This window comes from Anneissia japonica, unplaced genomic scaffold, assembly GCF_011630105.1.
Source record: "Anneissia japonica isolate Jap-2015-1 unplaced genomic scaffold, ASM1163010v1 scaffold466_len1169948_cov191, whole genome shotgun sequence".
NCBI lineage: Eukaryota > Metazoa > Echinodermata > Crinoidea > Comatulida > Comatulidae > Anneissia > Anneissia japonica.
Window position 1 is genome coordinate 855,609 of NW_022689540.1, and position 25,226 is coordinate 880,834.

Below are 25,226 nucleotides of genomic sequence, written 5' to 3' on the forward strand. Positions count from 1 at the left end.
TTTATTTATTACGATACTAAAATTTAATAAGACATGTTCAGTATGTATGTTAAGGTTTACTTGCACCTTAACCTTACTGTATCTTTGATACTATTGTATATATATTATATTATACAGTACTGTAGATATAAAAAGATATATCTACAGTATATTATCTTGATGATAACAATACTGTAATTGTTATGTTAAATCTCCCAGCGATATAGAATCCATCTTTTTGTGTTGCATTTTCTATTTTCATGGTCGATGCTGGTTTTCTCTGAGTACTGTACTGTACATATTTGTATCATATAAAATCTACAACCACAAAAAAACTATACAAATTACAATCATATATCCTGTTACAAATTGACTTAATTTTATTACAGATACAGTCATTTATAATTTGTATGTTGATCATTCTACAACCAAAATCCCTTCCCTTTTAGACTAGGTTTCCAACAACTCTGAGCCATCATTTATATATCTATTTTTCTCTCATCTTTTGTGTTTTTACAGACGTTTGACACATCAAAGCCATTAGTTATATACTGTAAGCACTAAAATTCATTGATTAAAAACTACCTTAAATTGGTGTTCAATGAGATACAATAACCAAATGAAAAGGGGTGATTTAAAATGCAAAGTTTTAAATACACCGAGTGGTATTTGTGATCATAATGTGAGTTTTGTTCATCACTAAAATATAGTAACTGATCTACAGGGAAGACCATCTTAAACAACACAGGTGTTTAGTGCACTGGAGGCAGATGCAGCGGCGCATCTAGGGCATGAGCAGGGGGTGCATACCCCTCCAAAAATTACTCACGGCCACCACCACCCCCCCCCTCCTCCCCGAAAATCAAGGTAAAGTAGTTAAAAATCACCTAAAATCACCTATTTTGCAAGTTATCGCCCCTCAACTGATCATTGAGCCCCCACTTCACCTTTGCGTGCCCCCCCCAGCACCCCCACTTCAAGAATTCTAGATACGCCACTGGCAGATGCCACTAGAATACAGTGTATCAGCAGGCAAAATCTTTACCAAGGAATGAACCCTAAGAGTAGTAACATATCTATGATGACATTTAAAATATAAGCACATGAATTATCTAATTAACTGAACTTGAAACTCATGGTTCTGTGCAATCACAATCAACATGTAGTAGTACAATATTAATAGTTTATGATATTTGCAAAGAGCAGATGACAACTGATGAATGTTCCCATGACTATCATTTCTCTTCTGGTTTTGAATTAAATCAATAAATCAATAAACCAACCATGGATCAGCTTTTCTAGGTACCCAGGAGTCATAGCCAAGTTTCCTACCTATACACTATCAAGGTGAACTTTGAAGGCACTGAATATAAGTACAGTACCATTATTATTCATCTTTGGAATACTTCTGTAAAGGTTTTCTCAACATTAATTTTACACCAACACAGTAAAATGTTTGAAAATTAGTAAAAGCTTTGAATAATTGTGCATGAATCTTTTGACATCAAAATATAATTATTAAAATTGGTATAAGCTTTGTGCAGCAGTGTTTGAATCATTTGACATCAATATATAACAATTAAAATTGATAACAGTATCAGCTCATACTCATTATTTTTAAGTGAAAATATACACTGATAAACTTCACACCGATTTTCAAGAATGCAATAACAAATATGAAATAAAAAGTTAGGATTGAGTGGAATGACCTGCACAATTGTCAATATAAAATGATTTTTAAGCACTAGATGTATTTTTAATTAAATTATTGATGGTTGAATAAAAATGGAGTATCATCATTTCAAATGTTTCATCTCCCAAAAATATATTGAGATCAATATTTGGTAGTGTTACTATATTTTCTGTGGTATCATTTATTTCAAAACCAACCAGTTATCGTTTCCAATAATTATAATATTTAAAATTGAATTAAAAAATGTTTCACCGTTCTTTTACGTTTCCAAAACACTTGATTTACATTTTCTTATTGTAATTTTTCAAATTCTTTCTTTAAGTGAATGGTATTTAATTTAATAGCAATATTTATTTACATAAAGCCACCTAGAATTATGTGTATTTTTTAAAATCAAAATTAACTAATTTTATATCAGGTAATGGTGTCTTTAATTAAGTTATGAAACCAAAATCATAGCCGTCACTTATAAAACCACTCTTAATAACTAAATATACATGTTTGGATACAGCAACTAAGTCATTAAATAAAACAGTTCAGTAACACTTACAACAAGAATAAAATATGTTGGAAAGGAAGCTAAAATATGAAATGCAGACGATATAAAGCTAAATGATCTGAATTGGACAACTACTTACTTTCACAAGTCAAAATAAAACATTAAAACACTATAAAGATAACAAATTAAAGATAACAATTTTTATAGTTAAATGTTAGTATGCTACAAGCCACGGTCCAAACATTATATACCATATTCTTTCGATTTAAAGGACCATAAAATTATGCTTTAATTAATTATACATAGATTCACCAACACAAAGATATTACACACTATACAATATTACATTTCTGAGAAAAAAGAACTTCAATGGATTTTCAGTCAATCGGTCTGTTTAAAAAAAACAATAAAAAAAAATTTAAATGCTGTAAGAACACAACATAATCGATAATTGTTTTCATCTACACATTTAAAAAATATTTAACATAGCCTTCAGTTCACAATGACTTTTTGTCACAAATTTCTTTAAAAAAAACACAGGTTTTCAATATCCCTTTTAAAAATGATGAATTTGAAACAAAAATAATTAGCTCTGGATTTTCTACAAGGTCAAAGTATTAGTTTGTTCATTATTAAAATTAAAAGTTAAAAAAGTAGATAAAACTTTTCATTCAATATTCTCTTCCAAACCCAATGTGCAAATATACTTTTTCATCAGTCAGCAAAATCCTTTTCATAAAAAAAAAACCTCAACACTACACCAAGTACCCAGAATAAAAAAAATAAGTTATATATATTTGTAATGAACATTCATTAGTGATTACTTGCCATTTATCAAAAATCTTTCACATATTTAAAAATTCTATTTCCCTCAAAACATGCATGAACCTCTGGCAGCTCATCTTAGTTCATTAGTAGTACCAATAGTTTCTTTTATACTGTACAAATCTGAAATATTCACAATTTAAAACAGCAAGGTTTTTTTTAGTTAGTCTGTGCAAAACAAAATGTTTACACAGTGTCAAGGAACAAGTGAATGGACTATAAATCACCATACATTTTATCATATCGTCTTTAAAGATAACATGAGTAAACTTATCTGCCAGACATTTACGCTACCTCTAGCAGATATTAAATACATATTTGAGATAAAATGATGCTTGTTATTAAAGACAACTGATATTTCCATAGCCATCACTGTAACCCTAAAATTCTCTCAAGTTGTTGCCTGCAAATAGCATCAGTATTTTCAACAATTCACAAGCGACAGCTCCAAATATGAATATCTCCAACAACAGGTAAACAGCTTCCACCACAGGGATACCTGTAGATTCCACAATAGGTAAACAGCTTCCATAATAGGTGAATGCTTTCACAATGTAGACTCAGTAACAGGCGAATAGTATCTGTACCAGGTAAACATCATCCATACTCAACTCAATTAAGTTCATTATAGTTCTGTTGTCATTGTACTTCTTGTCTGAATTGATTGATCCGGATAGGTTTCAACATGCCATGGAGAAATTCCGTTGCCAGATCTCTGCCGCGTTACATTGGTGGTAACGGCTGGAGCAAAACTGGTTCCATGGCCAGACGTTTTTCTAGTCACAGCAGGTAAAGTTGAACTGTTAACTTTCTTTGTTTTCTGCAATTGCTAAATAAAATATAAAGATAGAAATATGAAAAACTGAACCTCAAATAATAAAACTGTATTAATAACATGTAAGTCTTCATTGTTGTTTTCTTTTTAAAAAATAGTTTTCTGTAGGTTAAATTGAGAAAAATGTTAAATTATAACAAATTATATTAAATTTGCAGATACACTCAAATTTATTATGCTATGTGTTGCAAGTAATCAAATCTTACAGAAAACCAGACAAGAAGATAGCCCTATGGACCTGAAGATTTTGTTTTCTGCAGTTATATAAAGTATAACTTGCAATATATATATATATATATATATATGTATCTGATATGCCTGGCTCAACATATGTCAATATACATACACACACAACCATTGGGTATTTTTAATGTTTTATATGTTAAAACATCTATATACTAACTATTTCTTAGATTTATTTTGGCAAAAAGCAAATTGTAATGCTTTATAATTATCATGCATTTACAATATATTTTCCAATTTACTATCAAATTTATAACTAAAATCAATTAAGCTTTGTCTAGACTGTCAACTTTCCTCAAAAAAAGTGTCACATAAAATGTGATGGAATATAGAGCTGAACTTTCTTTGATACAATTTGTTAATATGTGATATGACGTCATCGTACCCATATATGGGCACATCACATTTTTTGTCACATAAACTTTTATAGTGTAGACAAAGCTTTAGTTTATGAACAATAAATGTAAATGTAATACTTTTAGGAATTTTTCTATGATATCTAAATGCTCATAATGAAAACATAAGTAATGTAATAAGGTGAAAATGTACTGGAATCAGAAGTAGTTTTAGTCCACGTCGTTATGGTTTAACAAATCATAATAATGATTTTCAAAGTCTGCGAAAAAGAAAAAGGTTGTTTTTGTCATTTGCTTATTCTTAGAGCTTAGACAGAGGTTCTATGTTCACTGATGCACACTGCTCGGCAGCCAATCACAAGATGAAAAAAATTGGGATGTTTACATTTTCACCGTATGAGTAAGTGGAACTGTTTAATAAAGTAAAATAAATTTGTATCACCACATTTGGAACTGTTCAGCAGTGTGCAATCCTTTCACCCACATATTTTAAAGTAAAATTATTCAATAAGACAAGTGAGAAAATGTTGAATCCACTGGTAACATACAAGAATAAAGAAACAAGTAGCAAATTAAAAATTAGTTTGGATATTTAATCACTGTGTGCATAAATGGCTATACAGTATATTAATAAATGTTCAAAAACCTATTTTTAATTGATCAATGTCCTGGTATATTGTATGAATTAACTTAATAAATAACAATTTGATAATGGGGAACTTCGAAAATATTATAAAAGACAAATGTTTTTTTAGAGGATTAAGGACATTATTATATATTATAGCCAAATGAAAAGTGCTACCAACTCTGATATCAGTACCTTTTCACCTTCAACACAAACACTACACACACATTATGAGTATTGGGTATGAATATATGCAAGTTAACCTACTTCTAAACGATTAGGTGTACTCGCAGAAGTAGCTAAAATCTGTTGAGAGTAAAGAAAGAGGTAGAAATGAGTTGAAAATATCGAGGATAAGCACTGGTTCCATAAAATCTTTGAAACAATCTTTAAAAAAAAAAAAGTACCCAAGCAAAAAACAAAAGAAAAATATGGAGACCAAAAGATTATAGAATACTATATGAATGTTATGAGTAACCATACACATTATCTTGGGACACCATTTTCAAAAGTTTCCTAAAAACTTATGTTTATAAATTTAGTTTAATCATCAATAAAGGAATAGATTTAACAAGGGGTAATAGTTGATGCTGTTTATATGAGATCTTTAAGATGCTTTATAGTTAATTCTCTTCACAGGGAGTGGAGTTGTTCACCAGAACTGGTTGACATCTAGGATAACAAATACCGTAAATGATCAATTAGGGAAGACAAGTGCTCCTCTCAATTAACGGCCACTCTAAAATAAGTACTGCACAAAACGTGATTTTAACTAATAAATACTGGATAAAGGCTTGTGATTTTAACTCTTCAGATGTATTCTAACAAAAGTCTATGAATTTCATTTTTTATATTAAGCTTTTTATCATAATTGTAATTAAGTCTCTTTTCAATTTTATTAATATGCAACTTGTTGATTTTTATATATTGTAATTTTGTATCACAAAAAAGGACCATGAGTAAACAGCCCATGAAATTAGGAAAAGATTAGGTCGGCAAAAATTTGCCGACCTTTAATTCTCCGAGGTCGGCAGCCTCGGCAATTTTTTACTACCTAGGCCTATATAGTATAAATAACAATTTTTCAGAATGCTCGACCTTACATCGTCATCGATAGATTGTGATTTTGTTAATTTCTCTATTAAATCAATATACTTCTTGTGAAAGAATGGTCGTACTGTACTTGTATTAATTTAATAGTGTAGTATAATACATATGTTTTACATAAGAAAAATCGCTGAATAAATTTCGTTTTAGCGTTCGTTTTATCTTTATCTTTGGCATGGGAATTATCCCTTTCGTAAAAGCTACGATTGTATCATCACAGGCTGCTTCAAAAATGCCCATGCGCATGCCCAGAATGATCTATCAGGGATTTTCCACGCATGTACAGTGTACTTGTCAGTAGTGAAGTCACGATGCGATCATGATTGCGTTTAAACGGATGGTAGGATTAGGCCTACAAGATGTTGAATTTTGTTGTTTTTAGATAATAAACAACATTTTAAATATAATAATATACTGTAAAATGAAGACAAATAATAGATTTAGATAAGCATTACAATCTACGTGGCCCACGTGGCTTCAATTGGGTGATGTTGTAGGCCTTGGCTGGCTAGCGTTATTCCTACCTAGGCCTAGCCTACAAAACAACTAGGTGAGAAAGACAAGACGATTGTACACAAATTGTACGTACTGCATGCCTATTAGAAATAGTTATTGTACAAACAAATCTGTTTTGTGAACCACCAATTTCCATGGTTTGACAACGTACATGAAATTTAATGTCTGCTAGAGCCTGTTTCAGTCAAAGTTTTTGATTTTCCAAGCAGTTTTTGAAGCAAAGAAATCTAGGCCTAGGTCGGCAAAAAATTGCTGTCATGTAGCAATTTTGGCTCGGCAATATGGTCGGCAATTACTGATTGCTGACGTGAAATTCGTGGGCTGAGTAAAACAGGTTATTACACCCTTCTGATATGTTATCCTTTATAAATATGTTCAATAAATAAATAAATAAATAAATATGCTCTGAAGCTGCCAAAAATTATAATTCCTGCAGTCCTTATTTGGTCATTTACGGTAATTACTATTTAGACTTTTGTCTAAAAAAAGTAAACATTGGGAAGAAGAAGAGTAGAATAATAGTATGATTAAATAGTGTATAGGACTACTTGATAAACTAAATGCAGAACAACTACATTTCTACCAATACACAAATGCAAGTAAATACAGCCAAAAAGTAATGAAAAACCAAAATGAAAAAAGCCAATACAGTATATTCAATCATGGAGAAAATATACGATTCGATTAAACTAAAACAGATTATTTTGAAGAACATCAAGACATGCAATCAAACAACATTTGTTTTATTAGGAAAATATTGGCAATGTGATGGAATAAGAGCAGGCAGCATATATAGTTGGCCTATATACAGTATATATTATAAGTAGATCTTTTGAAAGCCAAGCCAGTAAGATGCACAACACCAAAATAGATAAATCTGAAGTAAGTTTATACGAAAACTATAGAAACTACTTGAAGTTACTATAAGAAGTTGGATAATAAATGCTGTACAGTTTTAAATATATTTCAACACTTCAAAATTAATGTTATCTATCAAAATGTTATTGGGAATCTATTCAATTAATAATGACAAACTGCTAGTAAAAATATATAGATTATATAAATATATTAGTTTATTCAGTAAAATGTGGTAGAGAAATAAATATATCCAAACTATCTGTTAATTCTGATATTTAACACAGCAGTTAATTAAATATTAAAAATTATTTTAAAGTTTATGGTCGTTATAAAAACTAAATGGCACAATTTAATTTTTACTTATAATTTTCAGTAAACCAAAAGAAACTGTGAATGAATTTTGCTTTAATACACACAATTGTAAGCACAGGTGGAAATTTGCATAAAACATCAACATTTAACACAAGTGAATGTTTGGTGTACCGGCTTCTAGGTTTGTAAATGTGTGCTATCATGAATGAACATGAAGTTAGATATTAGAGAAATGAATTTGAAGGAAATTAGCCAATGAAAAACAAGTTAATGGAGTCAGGTGAAGAAACCAACAACAAAAACAACAAAATAAAAGTAGAAAAAACAGGAACAACATCCAAATGCATGACAAAGCTTATACATTATCAAGGTTGATCTGCATTAATAAGTACAAGTACAAGGATGCTTATCTCATGGTAAACATTAAAAAGTAAAAATTATAAAAACAAACCCTCCAAAAGGCAAATAATTTAATAGAAAATACTGTATTAAAGAATTAAATTTATCCAAGATATTATTAGCCTCAAAGGAAGGGAAAGAACATTTCTAGAAAAAAAAAAAAAAAAACAATTTAGTATAAAGGTACTAGTAATTTATTCAAAGATTTATAAATCCCAACAAATGTATTGAGATTGATCTACTAAGATTTGTCTTGCATTTGTTAGTTACACTATTTCAATGTAAAAAAAAAAGGATGCAAAAGAGATGAACCAAAAAAAAAAAAAAATTAAACAAGGCGAGTGTTCACTCAACCGAAGACGAAAATAAACATACCAAACCAAAAGATTGGGCAGTGCTCTCTGGCTTACAGCTGCCATTGGAAGGGCTAGCAACATCGTCGCTGGAACTAGGAGGGGGAGGGGACGACACACCTCTTAGGTCAGGCACTGATTCTGAAGATGTGATGACGACACCTGTCAGAGATGTCTCGATCTTAATAGGAGAATCATTGGGGACCCCGCTAAATTTGGAAGCGCTCACCAGGGCCGGAACGGATGAGGGGGTTACAGGGTCGTCAATGCAAGTTTCAATGACGATGTTGCTAGTTTTAATCGTAGGCGTGCCATTGGTTGCAGTGCTGGTAGCCGATTGGCTTGTGACGGAAGTAGAAGATTCGGCCTGCTATAATGAAGGCAAAAATATGAACAAGGAAAAGAAAGAACAAAAAAAGTTAAGTTCCTTTTACAAAGTTTCTTTGCAATGATGTTAGAATTCATCTGTTTTCGATTTGTAAACATTACTGAGGTATGCTTAAAATTATTCTGCTAAGTGGAAGGTTATAACATTATTATTAATCACAGGGACCATGGGTATCTTGAGGAAAGTTTTAGAGTTACTGTTTAATTAGTTGGATTTGGTTTTATAATTCCTGATTAAAATATTCTACTTTTAAGTTGTTTACTTTTTAATAAAAAACAAAAACAATGTAGCACTTAAGTGTATTTTTTCTGGTTTAAATTATTTTTTATTAATCTTATTAATGTGTTAGTGATTTTAATTTTATAATTTAATTTTGCACGTCTCTTTTAAACAAATACCTGTTAAATTTTGAATTGAATGGCATGTACCTAGTAGCTCTATCCATGCAGTACATTAGTTTGCATAATTGTGTTAGCTAAAATGCTTTCCAGTGCGATAATGCGCCTTTTAGGATTGGGAAACAAACCACAGCCTATGCTACACAAACATGATATAATAAAGAGAAAGGTAAGGGAATGAGGGCAATGGATAAAGGTAGGAGCTTTGCATTTTGAGAAACTGTACTATGCTTGCAAAGACATAAAGCATCAGCTATAACAGAATAACAATCAATTGTTGCAATTAAAATTCCGAGATTAAAATGCAGATAATGTATAACTATGTTAAAACTATCGATGATAAATCAACACTAAAGTAGACTAAAAGTGCATAGAGTGGTTCTACAAATTGTTAGGTTGATAATCAGCCTCAGCCTGTATTTTATTAATATCCTCTAAATTATCAATTATGAAACAACGTTTTCTAGATGCACAAAATAAATTTCATGCTCAAAAACTCACACGTGTAGGTTTTGGTGCAACAGGGGGATTCATGCCGTTACTTCGTGGTGCCTGTCCCCGGCTAATATTTACAGTGAGAAGCTCCGAGCTGCCGGTACGGCGTGCATGGATGTTTACTGGTGCATCTGCCTTCATGTTCACAGCTTGCGTACCACTCATATTTGTTGTCCCATTCACTTCTATTGGGGATGACTGGGATTGTCTATACAGAAGAAAAATGGCTTTATAATTACACTATTTTCAAAAATCACAGGATTTTTTCCATTAAAACTAACTGGTGACACTGGTTAGTTTACTGAAAAATGTCCAAATTACCTCACATTTATTAACTTACCTGTGACACTTGGGTAGTTTAACCAAGCAATGCGTAGCCAACAAGATTGACCAGGCTGGTTTTTACCAAACTGGAAAATCCAGTGAAAATTGCGCAACTCAGTTAAATCTTAAGCACGTGCAAATATTGGGGGGGTGTTCTAATTTCCAGGAGACTCTCATGATCACTGTGATATTTGTGCTGCTACTTTGCCGTGGCGGGTAGGTTTGAGTATCTTGTTTAACCCTGGAAGCTATATCAGCAGGGGTTTTTCTACCCCTGGTAAGTTCAAACATGCCAGGAAGATTTCAGAGCTAGATGCCAATTTCCAGATTGGGCATTCGACATGGGGGCCAATAACCCCATTCCGTAAAAAACACAAATGTTACATAAACTATGTAGTATAAACCATGATATAACCATTTAGAAAAGCCAATTTAAAGGAGGAGCATATAGCCATGGGTTGGTAAACTTGATTACATAATCAGTAATGGGTAATGTTGATACTTACATATTCTGCCAGCTGCTTGCATTTTTCATAACCTTTAAAGAGTTGTCACTAGATTGCGGTGGAAGAGAAGCGGTACGTCTGAAAAGAACATAGAAAAAAAGAACATCAAATTCACAGTTCTGATTAACAGTATTCCTTGCATTTTCAATAAAAACATATTCTTAATTGAAAAATAGAATTTACAGTAGTACTGTACATTTATGCTATTTCATTTGATACTGATGTATAAAAAAAAAATTATTTTCAATGAGAATCATTGGTATACTTAATGGATAAAAGAACATTAACATCATAGCTTTGTACATTCAAGAAAAATATAGTCCCAACTTAAATAAAATTATTTCACATAACATGTACAATACATTTGGGAGGCTTTAAAATATGGCTAAAAATTAAAAAAATGTAAACTAAATATAATCACAAAATCACAAAAACTAAAAGAATCAAAGCCATAAGATGAAAAATGGAGATTTATTCAACAATAGGAAAGCAAATGCTATATAACTATATGAAAAAAGAAGGAACATATACCAAGCACCCACTAAAAGCTTTTGATAAAGTGATGAAAACAAAAATATTGAATTCTGATGTATGTACCGATGTTGAGCAGAATGAAGATTATCCACATAAGCACTAACTATGAACTTGTTATATTATGCACAAGTTTTAAAATATATTGGGTGAAATTATCCTGCTTCAAAATGCAAATGGCAATTGCACCTTGTTAGTAATCCCTCGAAAATTAAATTTACAAATAATTAATTGCTAAATTTACCTATGATGTTAACAACATAATTTCATATTTAATTTTGGCCATTTATTATTTTATTTTATAGGAATTTCAGCATTTTCTTTGTAGATGGCACAATTAAAATAGAAGCGCTGGTTTTCAAGGTAAAAAAATTACATGTAAATGCTTCCACCCTCAATAATATTTAAGAAAAAATAAATTCCCAATTAATTATGAGTCTGGGAAAAAAAATAAATATAGGTGTACAAAAAAAAAGAAAAAAAGGCAGAATCAAATAATTATACCCTAGCATGCAAAAGTGGTATATGATGAATAGTGATTTCTGATATTGGAAAATTAGAAATATTAATTTTGCAGATTTTGATTATCCATTATATATTAGCATGAGTATTACAAATATTATAATTCATTTAAACAAAATTTATATAGATTTTTTTTTGTTATTATTACTATTTTAAAAATTATCAATGTGTAATAATTAATAAAAAATAAAAGTAAAAGATGATGATACTATAATGTATTTGATGAATTTCTTAAAATTTAAATCTTTTCAGCAACAATTTATTTTCCTCAATTTATGGTAGTTTCATTTTTATATAGAAAAATAAAACGTTTAAAATCAATCAGTATTTAGTATGTTGGGGCAGCAGACATGCTAGTTAAAGTTACCAATTATCAAAAATGCAGAATATAATATAGGTCTAAAAATAAAATATTATACTAAATTAAAAAATGTAACTTCTGTTAATGCCACTTGGTTACTAATATACTAGTACACTGAAAAATATCATTATTTTTTGTTAGATAAAATAATAAATATTTTTAATTTAAGTAGTTATCTGCCACTATCAACTTATTATTTATATATTTAAACTATCTATGCCAACACTGGTACCGATTAATAATTAGCATTTTCCAGATGGAATATTTGTGCAAACCTTTGCGATCTTTCCAAAATTAGCATAAACATTAGCTCCAAATATATATCAATACTATGTTAATATCATTAAGGTACTAGTTTATATATATATTATTTCATTTCATATACTAAATTTTATTTGTCAGTAAAGGAATATAAAATCAATACATATGCAGTTGTTGCATCCATGAATAAGTTTAAACTAGAAGGAAGGGGGTAAACTACCAGATTTAAAGGTCCCAAGGCCAAAAGCATAGATGAAGAACACACAGCAAACACTACAGCTTGTAAAATGAAAAAAAAAGTGAAAATAGTGTTAAGCTGAGTAGACTTTTACGTACCATGAATTTGGCATTGAAAGGCGAATCAGGTCAAATGTGAATTGTGGGAAAGAAAAACATGTCAACAGTTAAATTATCATTGACCACAGCACGTCCTTAGTACACAGTTATTCACTTCAAATTGTAGAAATCATTATCATTCATAAAATATGAAAGTAAAATCAAGTAGCATAAAGAATGTTTGGGTAATGGTAGGATCACTAATGCGCATTTCCCAAGCATATTATTTTGCCCATAGATCTTTTGGATTTACTTATTTAATAAGAATTCCTTATGATAAAAAAAAACAAAAAAACAACGGACAATATTCTTTTTCATGGGTTCTTTTCTTACATATTAGTGATCAGTTGGAATAATTGGATACTAGCTTCTGTAGACGATTGATCGTCATACCAGAGAGCCAGTAGCCACAATAAAATTGTATGTGTGTGTGGGGGGGGGGGGGGGGGGGTCGTACAAGCATGGACGTTATATTTTATATCATTACTAATAATATTATTAATCATATTTATCATTACTATAATTACAAATAATTGTAATACAACACTTTCTAAAGGCTTATAGTACAAGTATTAAGAAAAATATATAGGTCCTATAAGTGCAAACTTAGACATATATGGGTGGTCCTAACAATGCATACTTCAATTGGATTGGTCAATAGTTTGGTTTGATTGACACCTTAGTAACCATTTCAAAAGTTGTAAATAAAGAATAATTACCAAACAGCATCCGATTTACATTCTATGTGCTGAAAAGCCAGTGTTTTTTTAAGTTTTGCTACAAAAGTGCTATAGTTATTTACCATCTTTTCCTTAAAAAGCCTCTATTAGTACCATAAATAACTAAATATGATCTACGAGGTTTATAAAAATTTTAGAGGTTTCACTGTGGCACTTCATCAAAAGAAGCGTTTATTCAAGAATGGTGCTTAAGACAAATTATTGGACTGTTGATATAATACAATGTGTTGTACTGGCCAACAAGTCTTGTTGCAATGTTGATGTTACTTTAGCTTAAATCTATCATGAACTTATTGCTAGCTCGTTCGTCTCTAAAGTCTTCAAACTCTTCAGAGATGGTGGGCTGACCACCTTACGAAGATATCAAGGTATATACAACTCTTGATTAAGTGCCACAACATTTTGCATATTAACACATCATATCTCTAAATGCATATTCAAGAGCAGCGCTGATTAAAAAAAACCCAAAAAACCATCACTGGTGGTGCACCTATTTAGAGCGGTGCTTATGCAAGAAAGGCCTTATTTGATTAATTAAGGTATAGAAAAGTTAATTATTCAATTACAATTTAAAAATAAAATTATCACATCTATGTACTACTAACATCAAAAGGGTGGCAATGCTGCCCTCTAACACCTAAACGTGCTCTGTTAAATTTATATACATATATGTTAGCTTCTACAACTACAGTGCTGTCATTATAAATAAATACCTGAAGTTAACAGCTTCCTCCTCTGTACCCTCTTTTGCTGTAGGTGCACTCAAAAGTTGAAACTGTCCTTGTTGGAACTTATCGTTATCTTTCGTTGGCATTGTGTTCTTTTGTGAGTCTGTGTACGATTCCTTCTGTAAATTGTTCGTTATTTGAACTGCGGCCAAGTTTGCACTTGGGTATGGCTTGGTTTGCCGATTGTTATTTGGAATTGATGACCCATTGACTCTCGGTCTGATTGTACACGGCGCATCTTCCAGACCTTTCAAACGAGCAGCATTTTGTTCCTCTATACCTAAAAATTGATTTAATTAAATGATTATATGTGGTAAAGAATTCAAAAAATAACTTTAGTAGTACTGTATTATAATTACCAATGAAAAAAATATACTACTAACAATACCATTAGATAATATTAATAATTATAAGAAAAAAATTAATAATTTTAACAATAGTAATAATATATGAATAACAACAAGCCTTATAAAGCACTTACTCTACTACAAATTCAATGAGATAAATAAGCCTTGAACTAAATATTACAGTAATTTTTAACAAAATGATAATGAAAAAAACCCACTAATTTATTTAAGAATGTATGCATACCATTCCAGTAACAAAGTAAATTGAAGCTACACAAGAACAAAATGATTGTGCTTGCAGGCTATTTGTTTGGAATTTTTGCAACATGCAAAATCACAAACTAAAAATTCTTTGCAGCTTAACATAAACATTTCTAAATCATTTCAATGTAATAAAAAACCTTAAAATCAAAACCCTTTACAAAAAACTCATTCCTATATTTTCCCAATAAAGGTTTATGGTTAGCCCTTGCAAAACTCTATCCCCTGTAGTTTGGTTTGTTACCCACATCTATCCACCCCTCTGAGATATTTCACCCATGCTGGTTGCTGTTTACCCTTGTATTTTGAACACAGGCAGGATTCAGTTCGTCATTGTTTTCATCCTTGTTTGTTTTACCCCTTCTGAATTTTGTTTACCGCTTTTTTATAAAAATACTGGTGTCCTTTTTATAGTACCTTAGGCATTGACTTCACATGTGAAGAAGTAATGTTCATACGAGGAGACAAATTCCAAAACATACTATCGAATTAGTTTTCAAATTACACGAAAATGAAATTATCATTTTTATAGGAGCCAATATAATTAAAAAATATAAGTAATAATTTGGAATATATCTAGAATTTGACATGCACTGTACTGCAAATAAACCAATTTGACAAATTACAGCACTGAAAAAGGTCAAATGACAAATATTATTTCAACCTTTTAAATATGAATAAAAAATTAGATGTTTTGGAACTGTCAATAAGTTTTGGACAATATGAAAATTCTATTATGAATGACATTTAATGTGGATGATAACGGGCAAGATGAATGTAGATGGCTAACTACTAAAGGACACGCACGGTCTGTAGATAACCAAAGTTAATATCTGATTGTTGAAGCAATGTTTTACATGGCGCAGAATGGCTTAAGCACTTTATGAATTTTGCAACATTTGTTGGAGTGTTTAGTTGCTAATTAATTTAGCATTCGTATCTATATTTGTTTTCCAACATTTGCAATGCGTGGCATTCTCTATTAGTTATATTAAGTGTCAGCGTAATCAGTTTTGCTTTACAGCTGTGCATCCTACAATTACAGTTGTGTGTTTATTTTGCAGGCATTTGTAACATTTGGATGAAGCTTTAGTCGGTGATCAAATTTCAGCTTTTTTTTAAGCCCTGTTCAGACTGTCAAGTTTTCATTTGACAAAAACATGTGACATGCCTAAATATGGTCATGATGACATCACATCATGACCATATATAGGCACATAATGCCTATATATGGGCATACAACAGTTTTTTTGTCAAAGAACATTTGATAATCTGGACAAAGGTTTGGGCCTCATGAATGCACCATTGATACCTTTACCTGGGATCAAGAATAGAAGGATAAACAGTATAATAATGGGTGGAAATGTGAAGTGTATGCGAGATTGGTGTAGTGTATGTAGAGGGTGTGTTGCCATACAAAAGTGTATATGTGTGAGGTGTGCATTTGCATGGATTTATGAAGGGTGTCTGTAGGAAGGGTTGCATCAGCATGGATGGTGTCTATAGGAAGGTTTGTTTCCCATACAGGTGTACATGTGTATAAGTAATGAGATACCTATGTGTGTCTATAGGAAGGTTTGTATCTGCATGGATGCATTTATGGTGTCTATAGGGATGTTTGTTTCCCATACAAGTGTACATGTGTATAATTAATGAGATGGTTATGTGTGTCTGTAGGGAGTTTTGTATCTCTCTACAGGTGTACATGTGTATAAGAAATGGGATGGGCAAGGAGGGTGTATGCAGGAAGGTTTGTTCCGCTATACAGGTGTATATGTGTCAATGTAATCTATCAGATGCATGTGTGTATCTGCATGAAAATTTGGAGTGTATCTATGTATTATACATATATCTGCATCTAAATATCTTGGGATACCTATTTGCAGTATGTGCATATGTAAATGTAAGCATGGATAAATATTTCAATTGTATATGTTTTGTTGCTTTGGTGCATCAGGATATCTGAATGTGTAAATTATGTCCACATTATTAGGTTTTATATGACAAATACCTGTAAAGATAAATGTCACATAAACAGTGAAGACATAGCATGAGAGTGTGTTTAATGCATCTGTTTGTATGTCTGCAGTATCTATAAGTACCCATATAAACTGAATTTCATAAAAACCACACTAGAACTAGAATATATAAAACCATGCATGCTAACAACAAACTTAGAACAATGAAATCTAACATCCAATCACGGTAACATTTAACAAGATATGCATATACATGATAGCTAACATGCAAATCAACAAAGGTTCAAAGAGTACTTCATTAGCGTATTCAGAATCTTGGACTCGTGGAATTGTCTGGAGAACAACCACCAAGTAGAAAGTGTGAGGTATAAAAGGGTTATAACAAAAATGTAATGAAGAAAGCCTGATGTATGTAGTATGTAGTATGTAGCACTATACAATGTAGTATTAATGGCTACAAGGTTATATACTGCAGCTGTATGATCAGCATGCTATATTCATAGGGCAATGATTGGTGTACAGCAATGCCATTGCATTATACAACCTTTATGTAATTAACTGCATGGCTCTAAATGTTAGAATATATTAAATGATAATATCTAATTATATTAGAATTTTAAAGTAAATATTTATTAGTATATAATTTCTATACTATATTATATTTATATCTGTTTTTGAAATTCATATTTGTAATTTTATTTTAAATTAAGGAATCGGGCTTAAGAAACCCCCCTCCCCAAATGCTGTTACTGAACTGTGAAAAGATGTTTCATCCTTATGTGCAATTTAGCTTTTAATTGTGTTGACAGCACATGAAATTTTAATACACTTTTCAAATGTGACATCCAATGCTGCATCAGGCAACGACATGAGGTGTTAAACAATCAATTAATGTAAAAATGTTTGGTTTCTGAAGGACAAGAAACCAATCAGTTTAATTATAAATTATGCGCTAAGCTCAATATTATGACAGCTAAGCTAATGAAATGTATGATTAGAATAGCCAGCAAGTAAATATTAATAAATTAAAATACATAAAGAACTAATCATATACAAATTGTATATATTATTTTTTCTTTAAAATTATTATAATCACATAACTAGTAAAATGTAACACAATGTTATTATTGGTATTATTAATATTTTTTATCATTAGTATTTTATATTATTTTAATAATTATATTATCATAATTATTATATTTCTATATATTGACAAAATTATCATTAATTAATTATGCTATATAATATATACTTAAATTATAACAACTCTCTTCTTAGGGTGGTAAGCTCAAAGGCAATCGCATATTTCTGTTAATATTTATGCATAAAGCGTCCATTTATGAAAAACAATTATATTTTAAGTTATCAATTTTTGTAAATGTAATAATCATATTTTATATTGTAATAATTAATTTTTTATTTTTCCCTCTTTTGCTTAAAGTTTATCATAGCAATCCCTTGGTATCAAAAGATTTATTCACTTTACATTAATTATTACAACTAACTAACCAATTAAATTATAAGCATGCAGATAATAGAATATATATTGGTTATTTCAATTAAGTAGCATATGTTAACAAATCCACTTCCAAGATTCTGCATAGCTGCTTTCAAGATGGAAAGATGAGAGTGAAGAGGAAAGAGTGAGTGACAGTGAGGAGGATGTAAGGATAGGTGCAAGCATGGCCCAACGTACTTAAAAGGCCAGCACCTGTGGCTGATATTTCTCCATTCATTTTGTAGTTATCCACTTTTATACTTTCCACCTTGACCGAATCACCCACTAATATTGGTTTCGAAGTACGTATTGTAATAGAGTCTGGGGTGACTGGGGTTTTGGAGCCCGTGTCCACGTTTATTTCAAAGAGCCTTGGGCTGTTGGAAGATGAGTCGGGAGGCGGTGGAGGCGTACCGTCAACAACATGCGATGATGTTGAGGTTGGAGATGCAGAAGATATAGGTATCTGGGTCGGTGAAGTGGCTGGCGATTTCCTTGCTGGCGTCATAAACGTTGTCGTAACACCTGAGCTTAATGGTGACACCGCTGCTGCGACTGTAACTCGAGGCCTAAAAAATAAAACAAACGGTTTGTAGAATGATTCTTGCGAAGAGTTAAAGCAAACTTGCCACAATCATAACAAAATGTCAACATCCTGTTTTTTTAATTCTTGCATCACAAAGAATAAGACAAAAGCGGCTACTTACAGTGTACTGCTTTTCGTTACAGGTGGAGAACCTGCGGCTTTTGCCGCTGCTGCTCGGGCTGCCTGGCGCTGCTGGGAAATTGCGATGGCGTTGGCAGCAACGCTAGATGCGGCCGCAGCTGTGAAGATAAAAGAAAACATCCAATAAATTAACATATCAAATTAATAACAAACATACAATTTAGTATCAGCTATTTAAAAATATAGGGTTTTTTTTCTAATTATCAAAGAAGCAATAATTAAAACTAGTGAAATTGCTATATTTAGGAGATTAAATTGACATTAAAAATAATGGATTTTCTATTTCATGGTTACGTTGTGCTTTACTCAAGTGGAACGAATTTCTCATAATCGCTTGAAAGAATGATGTTTTTAAAGCATGAAGAGAGAAATCAGAGTATAAATACCTCGTTTCTGAGCATAAGATGGCCGTCTTGAGAACCTCTGACTTGGTCTCCTTTCAAAAGTGGAGGAGCGTCTTAACTTGTTGGCTTTAGCAGACTGGAATTCTGTTCTGCCACTGAATAATAGAAAATACGTAATGTACAAGTGCAAAATATATATCGTTAATATATTAATGGTAATGGTAATGGTTTGGGACTTGTAAAGCGCATACTACATGGTCTCTATGCGCTATAAGTTACACAAAAGAAACAAACTAAAAACTAAATCCTAAAGTCTAACCAAGCGACCTAAAAATAAAAAACATCAGAAACAGACTATTGCAGGGGAACCAACATCACCGCACCGTTTTCCTGCAATTTGAGACTACTGGCAAGCAGAGGTTTGCACAATCTTTGAGAATCTACAGACAACCTGTGGTAACTAACAATGGGAATAAAGGTATGTTTTACTTCTGCATTATTATTAACCAAAAATGAACAAATAGAGTGAAAACAATCTTGATAATACCAATCCCTATATCATGATGGTATATTAAGTGAAACTACAAAATTAAATGGCCGTTGATGGCATATTGGAGAAAATGAAGTTTGAACTGAAATTTTTAAAATGCAGTCAATTATATCCTACAACTATGCTATTATCTTTATATAAACTATTCTATAATAATATTCAAACTTTATATTAGTGGTTAAGATGCCTGCCTTCCAATCCCAGGGTCCTGTAAAGAAAACAGGATTTTCCCCCCACAATCGAAACAGCTCTACTAATTTAGCCTCATAATGAGATGTTATTTAATGTAGAAAATAATGTGTATATGTTTGCCCTGTGAAAGCGATTACTACCTATGGAGGAGAAAATAAATTTTTGCTATCGGGGATCCTTGGTTTTTATGTAAATAAATAAAAACTTGTTCTCACAAGGCAACACCATGCTGCTCTAAAAAAAAAGATGGTTGTTTATTTTTTTTTTGCTGTCAAATTTCTAATATAAAATTTTTACCTGTAGTTAAATCGTGAGCCCATCCTGATGAATCCGGACTTTTCTGTTCTATGTTTAGGAACTCCCTTTAACCGGAAGAATGAATGATGCGATACGGCACATTTCCATAAATGCTTACATGCCTTGCTACTTTGAAGCTTGAACACAAATGTGTGGGACTGCTCATTACCCTGCAAGCGAAAAAAATATTAATATTTTACTGTGCTATCCTTTTTGCTCCTATTTGTCTCACCCATTTGAATGTTCACTTGAACTATTGTACAAGTGGTGAAGCCATTACAAAGCAAAACCTTTAGAGTGAATCCTTTACTGATAAACCAAACATGAACAGTTATATAAAAAACTATCAAAATTATCGATAAAATTCACAATTTCGATGCTAGAATAATTCAGCCCCTGGGGGTTTAAGTGCTGTTTTAACATCTTACTCTCATAGAAAGTTCCCCTTAAGGAATTTTGGTTATGGGCCAGAAAGGACTAGCCATTTGCATATCGCTTAAGTTAATTGTTTGATTGACTGATTGAAATTAATACGAAAACCACCCACTTGATTTATTTTATCTGCTCGTTATTTATAGCGAGAGGTAGCGTAACGTGTCTAGACTAACAACCAAGATGATACCATCGAGCGAAATCTATATACACATCTTGCTATTCAAAGTCGTCATAACGTGTAATTTAAAAGTAAACAAATGATTGTAGTGTACCTTGTCATCATCCTCCATGACAACCAGATGGAGTTTCTTTCCCTTGAAATCCAACCTCTCAACTCGCGGCCAGAAAAACAAGCCAATCTTGTTCTTGCCCTCAAATACAAGTATACCAGTTGGAGTAAGACCAAGACCATACTCATTGTTGTCCTTACCCTTTGTGTTAAGAAATAACATATTTTCAATACACATTTTTCTAATTTATAGTACATCTAGTTAGAAAAGTTTCTTTAAAACATTATGTATCTAATAAAACAACAAAGAGAACGCATCAATGGCATAACAAGAGAAATGAAACTTCGCTAGATTGCAATGTTAATTGCACTCTCGATTTGTTTGTTTATATAAATGCAAGTTCATAAGGCAATATGTAATATAGATATATTATGCATACATTATGATAGCAACTGAATTACTTTACTCCTTGTTTATATTGTAATCACAAATCTTATGACCTTCAAGTTTTCCCTATAGAATGTAGTATATTAAGTATGTTCAGAAAAATAGCTCCACATATGTACTGTTGATGACAAAACAAATGTACAATCATTGGCTTACCATGACCCTATGCATATCAACACCATACATCTCCAACCACTTTGCTTTGTTCAAGTAGTTTCGCTCAGCATCAGCTGGTGTCTGACCTCTGTGAGATAAAAACACAAAATTAAATGACTTCAGCAAAAATTTAAATACATATATACCTGCTTTTTTCATTTAAAAATTTAGTTTTAAAGAGCATTTGAACAATTTTAAAATGTAATATTTATAATATAGGAAAAAGAAAGATTTTTTTTTCTCAATAAGGCCATTTAAAACATTACTGTACATATGTTCATATATTGTAAACTAATTAAACAAACGTAGGAAGCATAAATTAAAGTAATTAAGTACGAAGGTCAGAATAGTCTGATATTGATCATGATGACCCCGATATAAACAAGCATACATTTACCAAATGTATTCCTCCATGCATCTACAAATCTCACAATAGAAATGCTCTGTGCACATAAAACTACATTCACAAGTACAGTAGCACCCCTTAAAACATGTTGAACATATACTACCAATAGAAATAGAGAAAACTAGACAGCATTTAAATTGATGTGTTAAAAATGGACAATTGGGCCAGAGCATTGGGGAAAATTAATGTTGTTGTCAACCTTATTCATTACCATCATCATCATCATCATCATCATCAATGATAATCCTTATCACTAATCAACGTCATCATTATCATCACCATTTTATCAGTGTCATCATTTGTCAAAATCATCATCATCATCATCATCATCATCATCTCTTTTGTAATGTCCACTGTCATTACCGGCATCACTGCCACAATATGGTATATGGATTTCAATGGAATGCAACATCCAAATGTTGATAGGGTTGAACAGTGAACTCAAACACTTATCGTTAACGTCACTACCACAACATGGCCAGGGATGATCTTATTTCAGACGGTGTGTACATTATTTCTCCTTTTATGTTCTGATACCAAGTGATGTAATCAGGCCCACTAGGTGCTCAATAGGGCTTCAGGTTTAAAGTCAATGTCATTTAGGGATCACCTTAAATTCTAAAGAATATTACAAAGAGACATGGGAAACTTTACTTAATTCTATACCCTAGGTTCTATATCAACCTTTAAAATAATATAAATGCAAAACTTGATCTCTCTCAATGAATGAAAGGATGGATTAAATGAATGGTCATATCAGATGGAAGGCTAGAGGGGCTATGGGGTGTGAAAGGGGTAGTGTGATTTAGTTTAGTTAAAGGAAATTGTGAGGATAGAAAAAATAATGATGGTAAATATATTATACAGGAGTGTTGAAGGATGGTTGAGTGGGAGGACAGGTTTAGATGTAGCTAAAGTATAAAGTTACCATCATCATCATCATCATAATTCCTTTAGGTTTTTCATGTAAACTGAAAGCAAGAATAAATGCCTTGAACATAAAACTTCTGCCAGCAAATTGAAGGATTTTATAGTTAATGTCTGTAAAAGCTGGTTTCCTTAAAATCACTACAGTGTCGCTACAGTGTTTTTTAGTGTAATCGTTCTGTGTAACAGTCCCGATGCAATCAGGAAGGCTCCCTGCTTCGACTGACCAATCAGCATCACTGAAATCTGTCAGCAATAGTGTGTAGCGATTCGATGGAAACCAAGCTTACACCATTAAAGATCAACACTTGAATTTTTTTATCTGTGACTTATTGAAAGCAATTCAGAGTTTTACTTTAATTTTTGAGGTTATCCTTCCTTGATCTGTTTTGGGTAGCAGTATATCATTAAATGGAAAAGTCTACATTTCTTTTGTTTTTTTCTTTTTCTGCGCATTAACAATTTTCTAAACAATGTGAACAGGTGCTTTTCATTTTGTACACCATTGAGCTAGGTTTCTCACAGAAGGTTGTTAATCACATGTCTCAAGATGGCTATAAAATGTCTAATTCCATCCAGCATCAACTGGCAGTCATTTCAGCTCCTAGTACAGTTACAGAAGTTGATTTACTTATATTCCCAGCCCCTTGTCAATTCTAATGTCAAATGCATTAACTAACTACTTAAAGGAAAAAAATATAAAACAAAAATGAAATGCTTAATGGTATTATCAGAATGTAATAATGTAACTTTTAATGTAACCACCCGCCCATCTGCATACATGCCAAGTTGGAGGTAGCTAGTGGCTTGAGATTTAACAGGAAATAAACCCAATTGCGTGGGTCAATTTTTTTTTTTTTAAGGCTTGAATGCTCTCTGGTGCACTCTAAATAGATGTCTAGTTTTCAAATTAAACCTTAAAAATTTGTAGCTAGAATAGGAACTATAGAATTTTCAATGATTCTAGGCGTGATGAACTATAAAATTGCAAAGGTTTCGAGTATTTTGATAAAAAGTTTGGGTTTAATAAAATAAAGATTGAGATTACTGGAAAAGTGTGAGATTTTAGAGTGGCTTGAGGTTTGGTTGAAAAGTGTGAGGCTCAAGCCAGATGCACCAGACTTGGTAGATATGCACCTCCCCAACCTGCATTTAACTGCATTTTCTTCCATTTGATCTTAGGTATGTGTTAAAGGTAAGACATTTAATTATATCATCTATGTAGTAATGTAGGAGGTACTGTACAGTACTGTAGTATCCACAGCTTTGCTAGCATTGTTCATATCATACTTTCTTCTTTAAAGAATGTTTTCACTTATAATATAGGCCTACCTACAAATTCATTGTAAATCACGTACAGTGTAAACCCAGTTCCTTTCGTGGTGATTAAAATTTAACCTAATAAATTTGAAGCCTCATTGTGGGTTTTTATGTCAAATTTATAAATCAATCAACATACAGTACTGTACTGCTATGGTTTTTGGTCACCAAGGGGAATATATTATATGAGCACAATTTAAGTCTTGCTTATACTTACTTATGAGAATTGCGTTTGATTAGGCATGTAAAAATTACTTAAAAAATGTAATTCAAAATTTTAATGTGATTTGAAATTAAAACATTATGATTAATGTTCTTTGTCCTCCAAATTTTAAAGAGCTTCTCAGGATATGGTAGGACAAGTGAACGACAACAGAAATGTTTGAAGGCAAATTATACTGCTTAGTCTAAAATTAGCATTGTAAGCTTTCTGATATTAATTGCTTTGATATAAAAGCATTAACACTGGTCATTTCTTAACTACCTAAAAATGGAGGGTCACCTAAACAGAAAGCGATAAAGGAAAAAAAAAATTAATTCCTGGATGTTTTAATTACAGACAAGGAGTTCTATCATTGAACTTGCTAACTAATGACAACCTGTCTAGCTGGATGTTTTTAATTATAAACAAGAAATTCCATGATTGAATTTGTTGCTAACTAAATTGCTGGCTTCCTTTATGAGCCGGATGATCTACATCATGCTTGACAATCATTTAAATTCACTGGTCCTTGAAAAGCAATCAATCTTATACTTCCATGCCATATGTTATCAACTAAAACATGGATTCATTGTCTATAAACTTAGCATGTGTTGTTTATCTGCCTGTACTGTTTCTATTGTTATGTACCAACTGTATATTGTAAGGGTTCTAATTGAATCAAATAACATGATACTGTATGTACTTTAGTTCTAGTTAT

General features: G+C 31.7%; 1 protein-coding gene across 8 annotated transcripts in view; it reads right to left on the bottom strand.

Annotated features, from left to right (window-relative positions):
• Nucleotides 1-334: 334 nt before the first annotated feature.
• The window catches only part of LOC117125324 (band 4.1-like protein 5), a 58,684-nt gene continuing 33,792 nt past the window's right edge, over nt 335-25,226 (bottom strand). The window contains exons 8-19 of one of the 8 annotated variants that reach the window (XM_033271831.1): nt 21,654-21,741; nt 21,093-21,251; nt 20,386-20,555; nt 19,389-19,501; nt 18,983-19,100; nt 18,690-18,844; nt 14,176-14,470; nt 10,712-10,789; nt 9,888-10,089; nt 8,623-8,970; nt 5,323-5,361; nt 335-3,825 (exon numbers count right to left, since the gene is read on the bottom strand). In XM_033271831.1, coding sequence (XP_033127722.1) covers nt 3,622-3,825; nt 5,323-5,361; nt 8,623-8,970; nt 9,888-10,089; nt 10,712-10,789; nt 14,176-14,470; nt 18,690-18,844; nt 18,983-19,100; nt 19,389-19,501; nt 20,386-20,555; nt 21,093-21,251; nt 21,654-21,741 — 1,969 coding nt within the window. In that variant the 3' untranslated portion in view covers nt 335-3,621. Of the gene's footprint in view, nt 3,826-5,322; nt 5,362-8,622; nt 8,971-9,887; nt 10,090-10,711; nt 10,790-14,175; nt 14,471-18,473; nt 18,845-18,982; nt 19,101-19,388; nt 19,502-20,385; nt 20,556-21,092; nt 21,252-21,653; nt 21,742-25,226 lie in introns of all 8 variants that reach the window. The other 7 variants (XM_033271807.1, XM_033271814.1, XM_033271799.1 and 4 more) reach the window with 7 other exon arrangements.